General features: G+C 38.6%; 1 protein-coding gene across 3 annotated transcripts in view; it reads left to right on the top strand.

Moving 5' to 3' along the window:
- The window catches only part of ATE1 (arginyltransferase 1), a 165,630-nt gene that overhangs the window by 46,304 nt on the left and 99,197 nt on the right, over nt 1–20,129 (top strand). For all 3 annotated transcript variants that reach the window (XM_044916617.1, XM_044916616.1, XM_044916615.1), the window contains exon 8: nt 3,638–3,670. In XM_044916617.1, the coding sequence (XP_044772552.1) occupies nt 3,638–3,670 (33 nt within the window). The remainder of the gene's footprint in view (nt 1–3,637; nt 3,671–20,129) is intronic.

Genomic DNA, 20,129 nt, shown 5'->3' with positions numbered 1-20,129 from the left:
AACTACAATTTTGTGTGCTTGGAAAACTGTTGAAAAAATTTTGGTAAGCACTAAGTGCTTCTCTGGAAGGAATGAGAAGGTGTTATGACGTAGGCTACCAATGGAGCTAGAAGTGATAAGAATACTTTAAGAGAAGGAGAGTCAGTAAGTAGTGTGGGACCTGAGAACTGATCTGGGTCTATCCTTTTTCCCTTTTTAGAGGCCTGAAAGGTTTTTAAAATGGCACTGATGCCCTTTATGCCTGGATGCTAAATAAGGAACATACTTATTATTTAAAAAAATTCAGGGGCGGGGCGCCTGGGTGGCTCAGTCGTTAAGCATCTGCCTTGGACTCAGGTCATGATCCCAGGGTCCTGGGATCGAGCCCTGTATTGGGCTCCCTGCTCAGCGGGAAGCCTGCTTCTCCCTCTCCCATTCCCCCTGCTTGTGTTCCCTCTCTCGCTGTCTCTCTCTCTGTCAAAAAATAAATAAAATTAAAAAAAAAAATTCAGGGGCACCTGGGTGGCTCAATCATTAAGTGTCTGCCTTGTGCTCGGGTCATGATCCCAGGATTCTGGGATCAAACCCCACATCGGGCTCCCTGCTCCGTGGGGAGCCTGCCTCTCTCTGCTGCTCCCCCTGCTTGTGCTCTCTCGCTTTCTGTCAAATAAATAAATAAAATATTAAAAAAAAAATTCAGGAGTAGACGAGATCATTGACAAAATTTTTATGAATTTTAGCAAGTGAGTCCAAGTAATAATGTTATTAATGTTGTCATTGAAAAACTTACCTGTTTGCATTTGAAAAGCCAAATGTCAGGCAGGTTGTTCCTATTTTCAACTATTATAATCAACATTTCTCAGTAGTAGTCTTTAAAATAGATACATAGAAAGAGGGCACCTGGGTGGCTCAGTCGTTAAGCGTCTGCCTTTGGCTCAGGCCATGATCCCAGGGCCCTGGGATCGAGCCCCACATCAGGCTCCCTGCTCAGCAGGAAGCCTGCTTCTCCCTCTCCCTCTGCCCCTGCTTGTGTTCCCTCTCTCGCTGTGTCTTTCTCTGTCAAATAAATAAATAAATAAATCTTTAAAAATTAAAAAAAAAAAAAAAACATAGAAAGATAAAAACTATGGCTATTATTTACTTCCAGTTGTTTCTAGAATGGCGAAGTATATTCCTATCTGTAAAATCAGTAAGATATTTTGTAAACATATTAAATTCTTTATTTTCTCAACATTTTGCCTAAATATCTAAAATAGGATCTTTCTCTTAAGCTTATTAACTATGCCCATAACGTAATATTTTTTAAATAGCTGCATTAATATAACTATGTTAGATAAGTGATATTAATGTGGACTACGGGACTGTGGCCATAGTTTTTTTAGTTGTTGTAACAGCAACATTGAGCCATTTTTATACTGATCAGACATTCTGATGGTATTTGTTAGAAGGCATCTATTTCTACTGTCAGTTACAGTGTATGTACAAATATATTTTGTAGTAATTTGCTTTTTTATAGTTCTTTTTCAAAGTATTACTATTTGTATTGGATATAATATGTGTCGTTTCACAATGAAAATTTACTAACTAACTGAAGGGAACTAGCAGTGGGTTTTCTGGTGCACTAATCAAGAAACAGCATTTTTGGACCTTTTCATGTCCTTTGAATAGGAGAGTGAATGTGCACCTTGTGGTTTGTTATTCTGTTTTTACTGCTTCGGGAATTGAGAACTTTTACTTATGTACTTCATGTTTCGGCAGCTTCAGGCAGAGTAGGAATTTTTAGGTCTATTTTGAAAAAGCTGTGACGGGAATGTTACATACACACGTGACAAAGGTGTGTGTCAGTTACTGGACCTGCAAGGAGACCTTCGTTTTCTTGGAGAGTAATCATATGCTTCTCTTTATTGTTATTTAAAGTGACCTCCATCCTAACTGATACATCAGTTACTACTGAACCAGAACTACTTCTCAGTTCTGAAGTATAATGGGTACCATATAGTTGACATGCACATAGTGGAGAAAAGCCCAGAAACCGTGCAAGAGCAACTTTCTCATTTTGAAATAAAAATTCGCCATACCTCATTTTTCTCCACTGTTAAAACTTTCAGTTCTTACTTTTTACTCCTCGGAGGAAGAGTAGGGATTGTCTTGTGTTGGGCTACTATGAAAATAACTCAAGATCACAAGATTGCACTTTAAATTTCAACAGAATTAATTTGTTACATATCAGCATTATGAAAACTTAAAATTTTGGTATATCTTGCACTTTCAGAAAGTTCCTTTAACAGTTAATATAATCAAATTGCATATTGATATTTAAATGAAGAAAAAAGTTACTAAAGTAACTAGGACCTAAGTGATACTAGTTAATACATGGCTTTGGTGTGCACTAGTAACATTTTATGAATATATTTGCTTTAGTTTTGCGGGGAGGAAGTGTCTGATATGCTTTTTAAACTTTATTATAGAAAACTGGAAATATTCACAAAATAGAGTCATATAATGAATCTGCATATATTCATCTTTTCTTACCGGTTTAATATAATGGCCAGTCTTGTTTTATCTACACACTATCCTACAATAGTTCCCTCCTGACCCCCCAGTGATTTTGAAGGAAATCCCAGACATCATGTAATTTCACTGAGAAATATTTCAAGTGTATCTCTAAAAGAGAATCAAATTATTTGTATTCCCTGTGAGTACTAGCTAGTTTTGTTGTGGAGAGGAAGTTCAAGAGTGCTTGGAAACAGGCCTGCTATAGCATTTTATTGTAGTTATTTTGCATTCGGAGAGATCAAGAGTTTATACTACTTGGGTATTTTACTATTAGAGTAACTCTCAAAGGATTTGAAACATTGATTTTATAAATAACATCTAAAAATATGAATTATCATCATGAATATATATGGAGTTATGTGACAGTCCTCGTTTCAGAGCTAACCTGCAGTTTGCTTTGTCATTTGCCTCTGGCTCCTCCCTACCCTGCCAAAATTTATGTTTTTTTATTTAAATGCTGAGAAACGGCATATATAACACTTAGTTTCAGATGAAATTCTGTAAGCCTCGGCATGTGTCAGAGAAAGAGATGATAGAACAAGGATGCGTGTGAGCTGAGAAGGAGGAAAGCAGAGGGGTGAACCCTGGGGCCAGGCACCGGTGTGGGCGTGACTCCCCTTGTCTCACTCTTGCTCACCCCGCCTCCTCGCCTGCTCTTGACTTTTTATTTCTTTTCTTGGTTCCCCTTTGGTTTCTATCTTTTCCTTCTCTTGGCCTTTACTTAATTTTGCCTGTGGCATTCATTGTCAGGAAGATTGCTAACTCCTCCCTTGGAGGATGTTTTATTATGTAGGGGTTGTAAGAGGAAACCTTAAAAAATGAAAGCTTTTAAGACTAATTTGTTGTGCTTTAATTCATTTTTATATAGATTTTATACAGATTTTATTTAAACTAATTCAAATACCAACTATGGGCTAGATTGAACTTTACTCTGTGGATGAACCACACAATGTATCAAAAACGTTAATTTTATTGACTTTAAAGTTTACTTTACATGCTATTATTGAAAAGATATATAATAATAATTTTTCCTTTTTTTGTTGTCTTTTGCTTCCCATTTATTGGATGAAACTGATCCTGATATTCAAATATGACTCTGCAGTTCACAAGGTTCCTTTGCAGCTCACCTCTGGAGGTAAGAGTTTACTCCCTGACCTTAATACTAGGATCACTAATTGGACATCACTATTGGTATGTTTTGTTGGTAAATTAGAGGTGATCATTTTGTTTTAACACATACTCTTCAATAATGGTAATGAGATGAATACAGACTTTGTTTAGAATAAGAATTCCTGTTAAGTTATAAAACTGCTCACCTTCATAACAGGTCATTGCTTCTTTTTAAGAACATTTTCTTTTTTTTTTTTAAGTAAACTGAAATCAGTCTTGCATTGTAAAGAGCCTTACTGTATCTGCTTCCTTCTTAACTGTTGACACTAGTCTTATTCTGTCTTAACTGCCCTGGCTGTTAACCGGTAACCAAGAGCTACAGGAGTCAAGGGGTGGGGGGGATGTTGTCAGGCAAGTTTCTGTTGGTTTGAGAGCACTTTTTCAAACCCCTGAGTTGATGAGGGAAGAGCAAAGGACTTACCTGTTACTGAGCTTTTCTTAAACACAGGCATGCTCCCTTCCTCTGTCTCCCTCTCCGCCCCCTCCTCCCTCCCTCTCTCCCCGCTCCTCTCTCCTCCCCCTCTCTCAGTGCTTCATTCACTTCCACCTTGAGTCCTTATAATGGTTCTGCGGGGTAGAGCTGAGACTCCCGGTGATAACACTGTGAGATAAAGATATTTAGCAAAGCAGCTGACCTGTGAGTTGACACAAGATGGGTGAGGCTTTGAGGAAGGAGGAGGAAAGAGGAGGCTGCGGAGTAGAGATGCTTGCACTCAGAACCAAAGCTGGTTTTCAGAGCATGCCTTCCCTTACTGGTCACACTGGGCAAATCCCAACTTCCCTGAGTCTGGGTTTTCTTATCTTTAAAATGCAAATGATAATTCCTACCTTTCCGATGAAGCAGTGGACATGGCAGCGTTTTTAAAGTGCTACTCAGGGGCAGCTGGGTGGCTCAGGCTCAGGTCTTGATCCCAGGGTCATGAGTTCAAGTGAGTTCAATAAATAAAGTGCTACTCAAACCTTAGTGATATTGTGTATTTTCCTCTTGGGTTGTACTGCAGCCCCACACAATAAGACACTGTTCTCTGCCTTTCCCTTGTTCTTCCTTTTGCTTCTGTTTATTGCACTTTATGTTCCCTTCCCCCATTCCCAGCTTGTTCAAATACTGTCCCTCTTCAGGTTGAGCCTCCAGGTTTTGCCCACTGCCTGGCCCTCCGGCACCTCTCCATATAGAGGCAGTGTTCCCTGTTCTGCTTCGGTAACACCGTGTTCATGAAATTACTGGAACGTTGTGGGTGTGTGGTGTAGCCCAGCCTAGCACATTAAATACTCGTAGAGACCAGTTTGATGATTGCCAGGGGAAACTGATGAGGCCAGAGAGTACCATCCAAGTTTGGTCACATTTTCTAAATATCCAGGATCAAGGGGGAAACAAAGCTATGTTTGGACAGAGTCTGGGCTTTGAAATGTCAGAGGCTTGGTTGGCCTATGAGCAAGTCATTTCATCTTTTGGTTAATCTAAAGATGGAAATGGTAATACTTTATGGTTATTAAAATGAAATGAAATAGTGTGTGGCAAACACTGAACACAATGCCTGTCACATAGAATTTTAAATAAAGTTTAGGGCTAAAACAATAAAAGCAAACCATAAGAAATTTGAAGACAGTATAAATTATACAATTTACTCTTCAGTTGATGAAGCTTTTTTTTTTTTTTAAAGATTTTATTTATTTGAGAGAAAGAGAGCACATGAGAGGGGGGAGGGTCAGAGGGAGAAGCAGACTCCCCGCTGAGCAGGGAGCCCGATGCGGGACTCGATCCTGGGACTCCAGGATCATGACCTGAGCCGAAGGCAGTTGCTTAACCAACTGAGCCACCCAGGTGCCCTGATGAAGCATTTTTTAAGCATAGCAGAATGGGAAGTACCACAAAGGAAAGGCTGGAAAAATAAGATTTGCTTCTGTTAAAAATCCTTACTTTTGTTCATGAAAACATATATAGTTAAAAGGCAGTTTGGGGAAAGTGTGATAACAAGGTTATTATACTTAATGATCTCCTGGAATCAGTTTTAAAATGTACTATTTTCTTTCCCATAATTTTTGGTTGGATTTTACGAGATAGTGTGGTGAAATACAAATGATAATAAATGTTTTAAGAGTTTAACCTTGTAAGTAATCAAAGAAGTGTAGTTTAAAAGAACAGTGATAAATGCTTGCTTACCTATTTAGAAATTTTTTTTTTTTTTTTTTTAATGAATGCTTAGGATGATATGGTGGGATGGGATGTTTTTAAACTTTATCCTATACAGAAATCAGTTTGGTCATCTACATTAAACACCCTATATAAATTCATACCTGTGGGTTGTGCGCCTGAGTAATTCTAGTCTAAGAATCACTGCCAGAGAAATAATTAGAAGTGAGGACAAAACTTGCCTAAATGTTTATTACAGCTTTATTTATTTATTTATTTATTTTTAAGATTTTTTTTTTTTCAATTTATTCATTTGAGAGAGAGAGCACAAGCAGGGGAAGGGCAGAGGGAGAGGGAGAAGCAGGCTCCCTGCTGAGCTGGGAGCCTAACATGGGGCTTGATCCCAGGACCTGGAGATCGTGACCTGAGCCGAAGGCAGACACTTAACCATCTGAGCCACCCAGGTACCCTAACAGCATTATTTATAATGGCAAAAGATTTATAAACAGTCTAAATGTCCAACAGTAGGAGGAGTAAATAATGGTATAGACAGCCGTATTATGGATAGAACACTCTACAGCCATTAAAATGGGGATTATGCATATACATGTTCATGAGTATGTGCTCATGAACAAAACAGTGAAAGAAGTAGGACGCAAGATTATACATGCAGATCTCAGTTTAAAGATAATTTAAGCATACAGAAATTAGTTAAGAAGATACACAAGATGTTAAATTGTTTCACCCTTTGCTCTTCCATGAAGGAGCCACATGGAGAGAAGAGATACCTTGGTAGGTTTTTAGTGGTGACTTTTGTAGTTAGTGTTTGGAAAGTACATCAGGCAAGTCTCTGACTGATGTGCAAACAGGGTCTAGTCTTGGGAGAAAAAGGTGGGTGGGGAGAAATTGCAGGAGCTTAGGTGAAGAGAATGCCGATAAGGTTTAAGGCTGAACTCTGATTTCAGCAAGAGCTTCGAGGAGTAATCAGGAAGAATGGTTTTGAGCAGAAGACATTTAGGCTGGATTGGCTTACCTGGACATGGAGTGAATAAGGAGGCTGGCTCTTGATGTCCACTGAGCTACTGGGGCAGTGTTAACAATGGCAAAGATCCTTCTAAGTAGACCTCACTAATTAAGATTTTTCTCAGATGTAAGCCCAGTGAGAGAGGACCCTGTTTTTCTTGCTTGGGTTTCTGATCTTAGTATAGTAAATAGTACAGTGGAGGCACTGGATGAATATTTGTTAACGGTTGGATGAGTGAGTAAGCTAGGTGGGGCTGAGGCTGCAAGTAACAGGACTTTACCCATAATCTGGCAGTGGTCAGCTAAAAACACACAAGGCCTAACATGTATGTTTCAATATGGTTAACAGTCTTCTTAGCAAGATTGTAGCTGCTTAAGATCAGGATCTTTGTCTTTTTTCATCTTTGGATGCTCTCAGGTATAGATAGGGCTTGGAGTTTACCAACTGTACAGCTGGAGTTGTACCAAACAAATATTTTTTTAATTACATCTGGCTAAATATTGAGAATCTACATGCAGAAGCTTTAATCTTTGGTGAAAAGTAGAGGGAAAGTATGATCAAATTTTAGTAATAGTTTCTGTCATTTTCTGTCTGATCTGCTTTTTCCACTTAATGATCCGGAGTTGTGTTTTACCTTGTTTAAATCTCTTTTCTTACTGAGTTTATGGACATGGGAAAAGGAAAAAAAATCAAAATTAGAGATGACCAATGTGCTTTTGTTTGCTTGAAGTATTTGGGAAATACCTTGAGGGCTTTCTGTTGAAATTTTTCTAGTCTGGAATTTTGTGGGGGCTGCCTGATGGCATAGTTAGTGGCTGCTATCCCTCAAATTTCCAACAGCACTGAGCTCAGGATTCTGTTCCTTTGCCACCTCCTTTGCCTGTCAAAGCCAAAGTAGGAGAGTGTTAGGAGTCCCAAATGTTTAATTTTGCCATTGAGCTTATGTTTTAGCTGGAGAAGGAAACTTACAATATGATAAATACCCAAACACCTGCCCTAATTCTGATTAAAAGAAAAATAATTCGGGGTGCCTGGGTGGCTCAGGCGTTAAGTGTCTGCCTTCGGCTCAGGTCATGGTCCCAGGGTCCTGGGATCGAGCCCCACATCGGGCTCCTTGCTCGGCGGGAGGCCTGCTTCTCCCTCTCCCACTCCCCCTGCTTGTGTTCCCTCTCTGGCTGTGTCTCTCTGTCAAATAAAGTCTTTAAAAAAAATAAAGTAAAAGAAAAGAAAAATAATTCTGGTAGAGACCGTAAAATACATGAGACTTGCAGTTGCAAATGAAGGATACTCTAAACTTCACTTTGTCCACAAAACTAGTATGAATGAACCATGTCCCTTTGTTGTAAGTCCTAAACAGTTAACTGCCACATGAATCTAACGAAATTGTCAGGTTATAGTAATTACATCAGTAATTTGATCTGCTGTCATTTGAATGGAGCCATGTGTGGAGAGTCAGTTACTTCCCTCTGTGGGGCTGACCCTTTTACATTCCTGTAAGCTGAAGACTAATAGAGCTCATTAAGCTTTATGGGAAAAGAGCTTTTATCACCTCGTCAAGTCAGGCAGCATATTTCCATTATATTCCTAATTTCATGTGGCTCTGTGGCTGCTGATGTGCACTCCCCTGCTAGGTTTACATCGGACCTCTCCCTTACAGACATTTTTATTGACATTTCTAAGTCTGAATTACAAAAGTGTGGCACCACCTACAGATGTCTTCAATTAAATGTAGGTAAATAAAGGGGATTATATATCAGAGGCTAAAAGATTCTTGCAGTTCTCTCCCGAATCACACTTTGCCAGCCAGTCCAGTAGGGTGCAGTCTTATCGGCATTTCGGAGGCGGAGAGCTACAAGGGGAGGTGTTTGTAAGACATTTCACCCCGTGTGAATGTAGGTGGCTTAGGTTTCTGTTCAGGTATGTCCTTCTGTTTCATTTCAGATCAATTCCAATCTTCCTTCATTCAACAGGTATCATAATAACTTACCGAGATGTTAGCACCTACAGTGGATGGGTACTATGCTAAGCTCTTTGCTTATGTCGTTTTAATTCTCACAGAGTGTCTGTGAGGTAGATATTCCTAGTTTTGTTCTAAGGAAAATTGAACCCGGAGAGGTACATTGGTTGAGCTCAACATCACAGCTGTTGGTATGTGGTGATAATAAGATAGAAAGGAGAAAATGAAATAATACTGCTGTAAGATTATTTTTTTTAAAGTTTTAATTTTAATTTAGTTAACACATAGTGTCATATTAGTTTCAGATATACAATATAGTGGTTCAACAGTTCCATACATTGCCCAGTGCTCATCACAACAGGTACCCTCCTTAGTCCCCATCACCTGTTTCACCCAACCCCCCCTCCCCTCTGGTAATGCTGTAAGATTCTTGCACTACATGAAATGATAAGTTCGAGATGTATTTTGTAAACCCAAGGGCAAGATTTCTCAAGCTTGACACTGTTGACATTTTGGATTGGTTAAATCTTTCTTGGGGGTGCTATCCTGTGCATTGTGTGATGCTTAGCAACGTCTCTGACTTCTACCCAATAGATGCCAGTAGCACCCTCCCCCTGAGTTGAAACAAATGTTTCCAGATTTTGCCAAATGTCCCAAAGGGGTAAATTGGCTCCCTATTGAAAACCACTCTCCTAGAGCAGCCTTAAAAACAAAGAGATACAGTTGTTAAGTCAGTAGTGAAAATAATTGCCATGATAACATGTTTTCAGTCTCATGAAAGGCAAAAAAGGAAGGAAAGGTGAACAAAGAACAAGTGAGACAGATAGAAGCAAATAGCAAGATGTCCACTTAAATCCAACCCTACTGATTACATTAAATATAAGTGATCTGAACCAGGACTCTGCTATATTGACATGTTCTACATCTACACTGTCCCAAGCATGTATGTAGCTAGTGGTCCTACATAGGTACTGAGCTTTTTAGGACCTGAATTTTAAATTTTTAAGATTTTAGTTAACTTATGCAGCTGCATATGGCCAGTGGCTATCCAGACACTCCAATTAAAAGTCAGAGATTGGGGCACCTGGGTGGCTAGGTCAGTTAAGTGTCTGCCTTCAGCTCAGGTCATGAACCCAGGGTCCTGGGATTGAGCCCCGCGTTGGGCTCCCTGCTCAGCAGGGGAGTCTTGATTCTCCCTCTCCCTCTGTTCATGTGCTGTCTCTCTCCCTTGTTCTCTCAAAAAAAAAAAAAAAAAAGATTATCAGATTAGATTTAAAAAAACAAAAAGCAAACTCTACCTTAACTGTGTGGACATGGATCATTTAAAGTAAAAGGCCAGAGTAAGGTAAACCGTGCAAATGCTAATCGTAAGAAAGTTGGAGTGACTATATTCGTACCTGACACAGTAGACTTAGGGCAAAGGCTGGATCTGAAAGGAAGAGGGATGTTTCATAGAGATAAAGTGGTCGGTTCATCATATAAAGACACGGTAATCCAAAATGTGAGACAATAATAAGAGCGCAGGAATACATGAAGCAAAAACCAGCGGAACTGAGAGGAGAAAGGGTCCGGCCCACAGTTATAGTTGGAGACTTTGGGACAACTTTCTCCATAGTTGACAGAACAATTAGAAAACTAGAAGGACCATGGAAGATGTGAACAACACCATCACACAGTTTTACTTCATTGACCTCTATTGAGCACTGTACCCAATAATGATATGTATTTTTTCAAGTACACAGGGAACATTTACTAAGACAGATCAGATGCTGTACCATTATGCATATCTCAGTAATTGAAAAGGATTGAAATCATCTCTGATCAAATTGGAATTGTTAGACTCAATAACAGAAAGAACTCATAACTCAATAATAATAAGACGGGCAATGTAGTTAGAAAGTAGGCAAAAGACTTGATTATATATTTCACCAGAGAAAACATACAAATGGTTAATAAGGACATGAAAAGATGCTCACCATCCATTAAGGAAATGCAGGTTAAAACCTCAAAGAGATACCACCACAAACCCACTAGAATGGTTGTCATCAAAAGACAGTAACAGGTGTTGGCAAGATGTGGAGAACTTGGCAACCTTATACATTGTGGTGGGATTATTAAAATGGTATAGCCATGGTTTTGCATTTCCTCAAAATATTAAAGATAGGGTTATTATATGACCCAAAAATATAGGAATATACCCAAGCAAAATGAAAATATACATCCAAAGACTTGGATGTGAGTGTTCATAGTAGCATTATTCATAATGGCCAAAAGCTGGAAATAATTCAAATGTCTTGTCAACTGGTGAGTGGATAAATGTGGATAAATGTCCATCCATACAGTGGAATACTATTCAGCAGTAAACAGGTACCAGTTAGGATATAGGTTACAACATGGGTGAACCTTGCAAACATGATGTGAAAGAAGCCAGACACAGGGGGCTACATATTGTGTTTCAATTTAAATGAATTACCCAAAAAAAGGAAATTGAGAGAGTCAGAAGGGAGATCAGTGGAATTAGAGGGAGTGGAGGCTTAATACAATAAGAGTGGAGGCTTAATACAAAGGGGCTCATGGGAGTTTTGGGGGTGATAGAGATGATCCCAAATTGGATTGTGATGATTCCACAATTCTATAAATTTGCTAAAAATATGCAGAATTTTACACTTAAAATGGGTGAATTTTATCATGTGTAAATAAAGCTGGGGGGAAAAGGCATATATCATTTTTTAATCCTTTATTTATTTTAAAGATTTTATTTCTTTATTTGACAGAGAGACACAGCGAGAGAGGGAACACAAGCAGGATGAGTGAGAGAGGGAGAAGCAGGCTTCCCGCGGAGCAGGGAGCCCGATGCGGGGCTCGATCCCAGGACCCCGGGATCATGACCTGAGCCGAAGGCAGATGCTTAATGACTGAGCCACCCAGGGGCCCCCTTCATCCTTTAATTTTCTAAAATATTGTAGAAAAGATTTGATTCAGCTTGATATCTTGCGCTCTTACTTCATCCCTGTAGTGTAGTGTTTGCAGTTTTAGTATTCCCCCAAGATAGTATTACATATTGAAACAGATGTGTTTTAAGGAATATTTAAATATTAGCTATGTAGTTAATACTCTTAATTTTAAATGTTAGCCATTAGTATTTTTTGATAGCTTGTGAAACCATCTTTCCAAGCTCTTTTTGAAGTTGAGAGCTACTTCTCACTTAGAGCTCTGTGATAGACTGGAATAATGTGGACATCTGGGTGTGTGTGTACACTGATTGCAAGCTGCAGGTAGCAGCAGAAAAAAAAGGACCATAAAAACCTGGCCATCTCTTCAGTCCGCAGGCAAATGAAGTGTCACTGCTTAGGGTGGCTCTGGTAGATGTCAAGGTATCTCCAGTGGCCAGAATTTGGAAGAGGGAATGGCTGTTACCCAAACTGGGTCTTGTTAGAATTGAAGGGAGCTTGTAGAGGTAGTAGTGGAGGGCTGAAGTGGAGAAGACTGAGTTGTTAAACTTGGGAAGGGAGTTAAAACAATTTTACCAAACAAGGAGAATGCTGAGGATCTGGTAGCCAGAGAGGTGGCCTGAACTGGAGAGCCGTGGAGAGAAGGGTAGGAAGAGGGTTCAGCTGGGTGACCTGGGAGGAGCTTTCATCTGCTGTCTGGTCTGGGGCCTGGGAGCACCAGCTGTGTGTAGAGAGCCAGGACCAGGGCAAACAGAGGTATCTGAACAGGGGCTAGATCTCAGAGAATGGCTGTCAGGCTGCTATTGGTACTGAATGATTAGAAAAGGAAAGCTAGGCTGTGGCTTGATCCACTGGGCAAAAGGGAGATGCAAGTGAGGGGTGCTGTTTTTTCTAGTTTCATGGGTTGGGGAAGAGTCATGTAGTTTTCAGGCTGAGTCCCGTATACTGTAGAATCAGGCAGAGTAGTGTTGGGCAGAGGCCCCAGTTAGAATTCTGGAGCCAGATCCCCCAACTCATTGGGATTATCATTTGACTGCTCTCCCATTCGGTTAGGTCTGAAGGCTGTTGGGCAATCGTGGCTGGGGTGGGACTGCTCCTGAGGCTGCTGACCAAGAATCGGTTGAACCGAAGCTATTCAGTAAGTAGGGCTTAAACATCTTTTATGTGATAGTCAGACTAGGATTCCCTGGGCTCACACAGGCACTCAGTAAGTGCTGGATGAATACATGAACTTACCTCCAGTTTGCTTCTGGATATCACATGATAGTTGAGCCAATGTTATTTGAAACCTTATGTTTTATACTGAAATTGTATAAACTGGAAGTCTTTTCCTGGAAACCAATCTCCTGTGATAAAAATATCAAAATTTATTCTGAGAATAAGAGAAAGCTTACTAGAATAGAAAACCAGACCTTAAAGAGAAAAATGCCATAAATTTCCTTGTTGAAGATTTTTCTGGCATGGAGCTTAGATTAGTTTAGGCATCTTAAAATCGCAGTCCATTGCAGGTACCTCTTTGCCAGATCAGTCTTCCTTTAGCAAGTAGTGGTTTGCATTGAAAGGATCTTTCAGCTTTGTTCAAAATTAGGGTCATCTGCCTTGACAATTTTTGTTACCCATTAAATATGCATGAATGCTTCAGAAAATGTTTGAATGGTAAATCCTGGGGTGGATTAGTTTCCATGGGGATGTCAGTCTTGTTTGATATTTGCAGTCATTCAGTTCTAAATAAAAATATCAGATTGGGTTGTCACTGGGGGGATGCTTTTCCAGCAAGTCTCACATTGAATTGACATTAAGTAAGTTTCATTAAGATAGTTCCTCTTAATTCTAAGGTGTTTGTTGTAGTGTTCAATAAATATTGACTAATCTGTAGAATTGTGAAGTTTGAGGTTCTGTTACTTTTCCTTGTAAGCGTTTTGTGGTGCCTCAATGAAAGTCTTTTTGTTGGATAGTTAGGATTTAAAAATATAAGGAAATGTCAAAGTAAAGAAAACAGTTAACAGATTAATATCTTAATTTTTATTCTGTGATAGAAATGCAAAAATTGTTCCTTTCTTATTTCTGTCACACTTACTAAACACACTTACTGTAAATCATTCCTCAATGATTTAAGCTCTGTAAAGTTCAAATTTTTGTCATCACAGTGCTTCTAGTTTTAAGTTATAAATATATTTATAACTATATAAAAAAGTTTATAAAGTAAACTTTTTTGCTTGCTTTGAAACATTTCATTTCCTAAGAATTATGTCATTGAGAAATATATTTCTTGATTCATCCTTTGGCTTAGTAAGTTGCTGAAATATCTTAATTCATTACATTAAATAGAACATGTTACTGTATTGTGATGATGTTCTGACATGGGGCACCACAGAAGCAGTGTCCAGTGAGAAAAACACTGAACCGAAAGTTGAGAATTCCAGGTTTGGGTCCTTCTCATTCCTCTAAATGGGTCTTGCGACCTTGGACAAGCCCCTTTATCACCCTAACCCTCACTTTTTCATTTTTAAAGTGAGTAAGGGTATCTCAAATGAAGAGCTCCCTCAAACTGAGTGAACTCAGCCAACATTTTAACATGTTTTGTACAGTTGACTCTTGAACAATACAGGTTTGAACTGTGATCCACTAATACATGGATTTTTTTTATAGTACAGTATTGTAAATGTATTTTCTCTTATGATTTTATTAATATTTCTTCAGCTTACTTTATTGTAAGAACACAGTATCTAATACATATAACACAAATAATTGACTGTTTCTGTTACCAGTTATGTTTCCTGTCACTAACAGGCTGTTGGTAGTTAAGTTTTTGGGAGTCAAAGGTTATTTGTGAATTTTCGACTGTGCTGGGTGGGGGGTGTTGGTGCCCCAACCCCCATGTTATTCAAGAGTCAACTGTAGCTTCCTTTCAGACTCAGGCATTATAAACTAGGCAAATAAAATACACTTCCCTCAACTTAGCACTAGCTGTAGTCCCTCCAGTTTTGTCTTTCACCGTGCTTTTTTTTATATTCTGAAGCAAGCCGACACTTAGAACAATTCTCCTCACTCTCTTCTATAAAAACAAGTGTTATCCTGTTACCTTGCATACCCAAATGTATTTCTCTCTTATTTTTGCCTTTAATATGGTACATATGAATTATATCTTTTAATAAAGTAATAGCTTTGGGTTCTTGAAACTGGGAGGTAGGTCATTGAGAACTACCTGATTATGTAAGCATTTTAGCAGACTGGGAAAGTGCATAAATACAAACATCACAAATTTCTTTTTTTTTTTTTTTAAAGATTTTATTTATTTATTTGAGAGAGAGAATGAGAGAGAGAGAGAGAGCATGAGAGGGGGAGGGTCAGAGGGAGAAGCAGACTCCCTGCCGAGCAGGGAGCCCGATGCGGGACTCGATCCTGGGACTCCAGGATCATGACCTGAGCCGAAGGCAGTCGCTTAACCAACTGAGCCACCCAGGCGCCCAAACATCACAAATTTCTTATGCATCCCTTTTACATCTTCTCAGAGTAGCAAAGATGAACGTGTTTATTGACATGACCCAAAGATACAGTCATTCTATAGCATATATAAATAAGCAGGACAAATTTATAAATACTATGCTCATTGTTTTAGTGTTCAGTCTTACTTAGAATCTACTTAGGTATCCAAAGATTGTTTATTGCATTTGTTAATTTATATTAATCCACATTTTAAAACTATTTAAGAATCTTAGAAGTTATGTTTAAGCCACCATAAAACGTAATATATAAAAAAGTTTGTCGGTTGCTCAACATGACTAGTCGTTAGGGAACTGCAAATGAAACCCACAATAAGATACCACCTTTACACCCATTAGGATGGCTGTTATCAAAAATAGAGCAAACAATAAATGTTGGCATGGATGTGGAGAAATTGGAACCCTTGTGAATTGTTTGTAGGCATGTAAAATGGTGCAGCCTCTATGGGAGATGAGTGGCAATTCCTTAAAAAATTAAAAATCGATTTGCCATATGATCCAGCAATTTCTCTTCTAGGTATATTCACAAAAAAATTGAAAACAGGGGCTCAAACAGATACTGTAAACCAGTGTTCATAGAGGCATTGTTCACAATAGCCAAAAGGTAGAAGCAACCCAAGTGTCTATGAACCGATGAAGAGATAAACAAGATGTGTGCATACCATGGAATATTATTCAGCCTTAAGAAGGAGGGACTCTGACATAGGCTATGACATGGATGGACGTTGAGGACATAATGCTAAGTGAAATAAGCCAGTCACAAAAAGGCAGATACTATGTGATTACACTTACCTGAAGTAGCTAGAGTAGGCAAATTCATAGAGACAGAAAGTAGAACAGAGGTTCCCAGGGGCTGGGGAGGGCGGAAGTGGGGAGTTACTGTTTAGTGGATACAGAGTTTCAGTTTGGGATGCTGACAAAGTTCTGTGGGTGGATCGTGGTCCTGGTTGCACATGTGAATGTACACTCAAAAATGCTGAAAATGGTAAATGTTATGTGTATTTTACCACAATTTAAAAATATTTTTCAATGTCAGAATTATAATTTAATTCAGTCTAACACAAATTTGCATGTTTCAAAATCATGAGCATTATTTAGGAATGATGTTAACTTTTTTGATTAATAAACCAGTGAGTGGTTTTAGAAATTTAACCTCTTCGTTAGAAAACAAACTCATATTATTTTAAAAATCTATTCATATATTATACCTAATACTAATAAATCTGAGAAAAGACATACCCTTTTTCTTTTTTTTCTTTTTTAAGATTTTATTTATTTATTTGAGAGAGAGGTCATGAGCAGGGGGAGGGAGGGAAGCAGAGGGAGAGGGGGAAGGACTCCCCACTGAGCAGGGAGCCCAACATAGCACTCCATCCCAGGACCCCGAGATCATGATCTGAGCTGAATGCAGATGCTTAACCAACTGAGCCACCCAGGTGCCCCCCTTTTTTCTTTCTTAAACCAAAATTATTAAGCCAGTTTGATTTATTTTAAAATTGTTTCTGAGCTCACAGTTTCTGTAAGGAGTTTTTTTTCTGTGAATTTGGAGAATATTTGATTTATATAAACATTTACTTATGTCTATAAATCAATTTTATAGAGCTCCTCTAATAAGGAAATGTGATGGTATGATTCATTAATACCCTCTGAAGGCAGGAAAATGTTTCACATACAATAAGAAATGAAGACTTTCTGAATCACAAATTCATAGACACTTAGAGCTCTGAGCTCCAGTTCTGCAACTTGAGCTACAGGTCACAAGTAAACACAGAAACTCATGGGTTCAGATCTCAAAGAGCTGTTCTCCTTAATTGATTGAACTCACAAATACACAGACAAAAAAACCCTAATAAACTCTGTCTCCTCTCATTCAATGGAGAATAGATCTACGTCATTCATCCAACAGACCATAAACCAAATCTAACTCTTGCTGCCACTAAGGGGATAACTTGCTGGTCATAGGAGAACCAGAAACAAAAACAAAAGCACACACTTAGTGGAGAGGGAGAAAAAGACAGAGAAACACAGCACAGTTGGAGCTCTGTTGCTCTGTGGGAATGTCTTTGAGAGTCAAGAAAAGACAGGCTGTGAAGGGCACTTGCATGTTTTTTAGCTCCATTAAGTATTCACTTGAGCTTCTCAGTAGGTCAACTCCAAAACTATTAAACTACATTTTCAGAAAGGTAAAAGCATGATAACCATACAAATAGAGCATGAACACATGTCAAATTTTATTTGACTCATTAATTAGAGCAAGAACCAGTAACACATTAAAACTGGTGCAAGGAGCATTTGTGAAAATACAGATACTGAGATACACACACACACAATTTAATAAGAGGTTGAGATGAGATTGCTAAGTTAGATAAAAACAACTGATTACTGAGTTACAGGGCATTAAACTGTAACTTTTTGGGTTACTTGTTCCACTGGGCAGAAATCTTTAAGTTAACCTCTGCCCCAGCGAAATTGTAAAATAACTCAGTCAATAGAAAATCAAGCCCAGAACTGCACTTAAACATAAGAGACTCTTGGGGCGCCTGGGTGGCTCAGTCGTTAAGCGTCTGCCTTCGGCTCAGGTCATGATCCCAGGGTCCTGGGATCGAGCCCCGCATTGGGCTCCCTGCTCGGCGGGAAGCCCGTTTCTCCCTCTCCCCCTCCCCCTGCTTGTGTTCCCTCTCTGGCTGTCTCTCTCTCTGTCAAATAAATAAATAAAATCTTTAAAAAAAAAAAAAAACATAAGAGACTCTTAACTCTAGGGAACAAACTGAGGGTTGCTGGAGGGGAGGAGGGGTGGGGGGATGGGGTAACTGGGTGAGGGGCATTAAGGAGGGCACTTGATGTAATGAGCGCTGGGTGTTATATGCAACTGATGAATCACTAAATTCTATCCCTGAAACTAATAATACACTATATGCACTATATGTTAACTAAATTGAATTTAAATAAAAAATAAATGAAAAGAGAACACCCAGAACACCCATTTCTGGCCTTTATCAAATTTCAGATACCACTGTGTCTTTTTAATACATGCTAATAATTTTTCAACCTCAGTTTTTAAAACTCTTGATTATACATTATTGCATTTTTATTAAAAATAAATGGAGAAAAGAATATGTATCATCCATGAACCCTGTACTGACAGGACTCGATTTTTTCCCCCATCTTTATAAGTGTGTGTGTGTGTGTGTGTGCTACACACACATGTAGAGAGAAATTTTTCATATGGTTGTGATCATACATGACACTTTATATTGTCTTCACTTAACTTGGAGAAATGTCTATTTATTTATTTTTAAAGTCTTTATTTATTTGACAGAGACGCAACGAGAGAGGGAACACAAGCAGGGGGAGTGGGAGAGGGAGAAGCAGGCTTCCTGCTGAGCAGGGAGCCTGATGTGGGGCTCAATCCCAGGACCCTGGGATCATGACCCAAGCCGAAGGCAGATACTTAAAAACTGAGCCACCCAGGCACCCCAGAATGTTTATAATGTTATTACGAATTCTTGGTAAAAATAGTTTTTATTTACTGCATAATAGTTCTTCATATGAATGGACTGTAATTAGCTTATTTTATTTTACAATTTTGTTTAATTTGGTTCTTTCTCCCAATTTGGAAATGCACAAAGGTTGTCATGGTATCCGTGTCCTGGACATAGTCAATAGGAGCTGATTAAAATTTTTAAGTTAGATGCTACTGAATTGTTGTTTATTGAGATTATCAACAGAAATTGAGGCAGTTGGTATAGTTTGTTCCTCTCCGATGACCAGCTAATCTTCATCAACTCAGGGATTCTGATAAAATGGAGGCATTTAGAGGTTTACCTGGTATAAAGTATTGTGTAGCAACTTGAGAGAATTGTACGAATAGGAACATCATAGGAATTCTTCCTAATTTTAAGGCTATAAAAATTAAGTCATTTTTATTACTTAGTAAAATTAACTTTTATATGCTTTCTTTATGAGCAGAGAAAGTGTTGCTTAAAATTCAGTAAAAGAAAATATTATAACTTTTACATGCACTTTCTTTTATTAGCATCACTTAAATGTTACTGTCTTTGAATTGAAATGTAAGTGGTGATTGGAAATAATATCAGAATAAGCCTGCATAGACTAATAATTTTGGTACAGGCCTGTTACAGAATTAACATTATTTAATGTATAATACCTAAGATAATTGAATATTTTGAAGGCTAGGATCAATAAATTTGTCTCCTATAATGTAAGCTGGGTTGTAAAATGTTGACATCCTGCAGGATATCAAATCAGAGTACTCAGTTTCTGTTACTGTCAGAATCAGCCCCCAAAAAGTAACGTAGAAAGACAAAATATTTCTTGGTGGTGGTGATTACAATGCCTATTGGTAGCTAAACCCATCAGGTAATGTTCCCAGCTAGTTCAAGGCTACAGTTGTCTTCGTAGGAGGGGGGCTTTTGCCAGGGGAACAAGTACTCATTAAAAGCAGACCTTGTGTTAAGTACAATTCTCTTACCGCCCAGAAGAGCTGCCTGAGTGTTGTGTCAGTGAATGGAAGTGCATGGTTATGGAGAGGTTTTTCTTTTCCTGGACATTTAGAGGATTCTGATTAGAGGAAAGTGGAATGTTCTTTGGTGGGAACTACATGTCCAATCACCATATATTTTCTCAGAATTAGTCCTTAAAGTATTTTAATTTCACATACTTTTGGACATAACTAGAAACAGGGCTGGAGTCTTCCAGGTAGATTGTCATTATATCTACCATATAATATAGCGATGAGCCGGGAAGTGTGTTAAGTTGGTGGCCATCTTTAGTGTACTGATTGTCTGCCAACAAATTAGAAATTGGTTACATTTGATTTTTAAATCATTGCATGACA

This window comes from Neomonachus schauinslandi, chromosome 6 (genome assembly GCF_002201575.2).
Source record: "Neomonachus schauinslandi chromosome 6, ASM220157v2, whole genome shotgun sequence".
In the NCBI taxonomy this organism is placed as follows: domain Eukaryota; kingdom Metazoa; phylum Chordata; class Mammalia; order Carnivora; family Phocidae; genus Neomonachus; species Neomonachus schauinslandi.
Note: the sequence above shows the minus strand (reverse complement) of the source record. Positions and strands in the feature narration are given on the sequence as shown.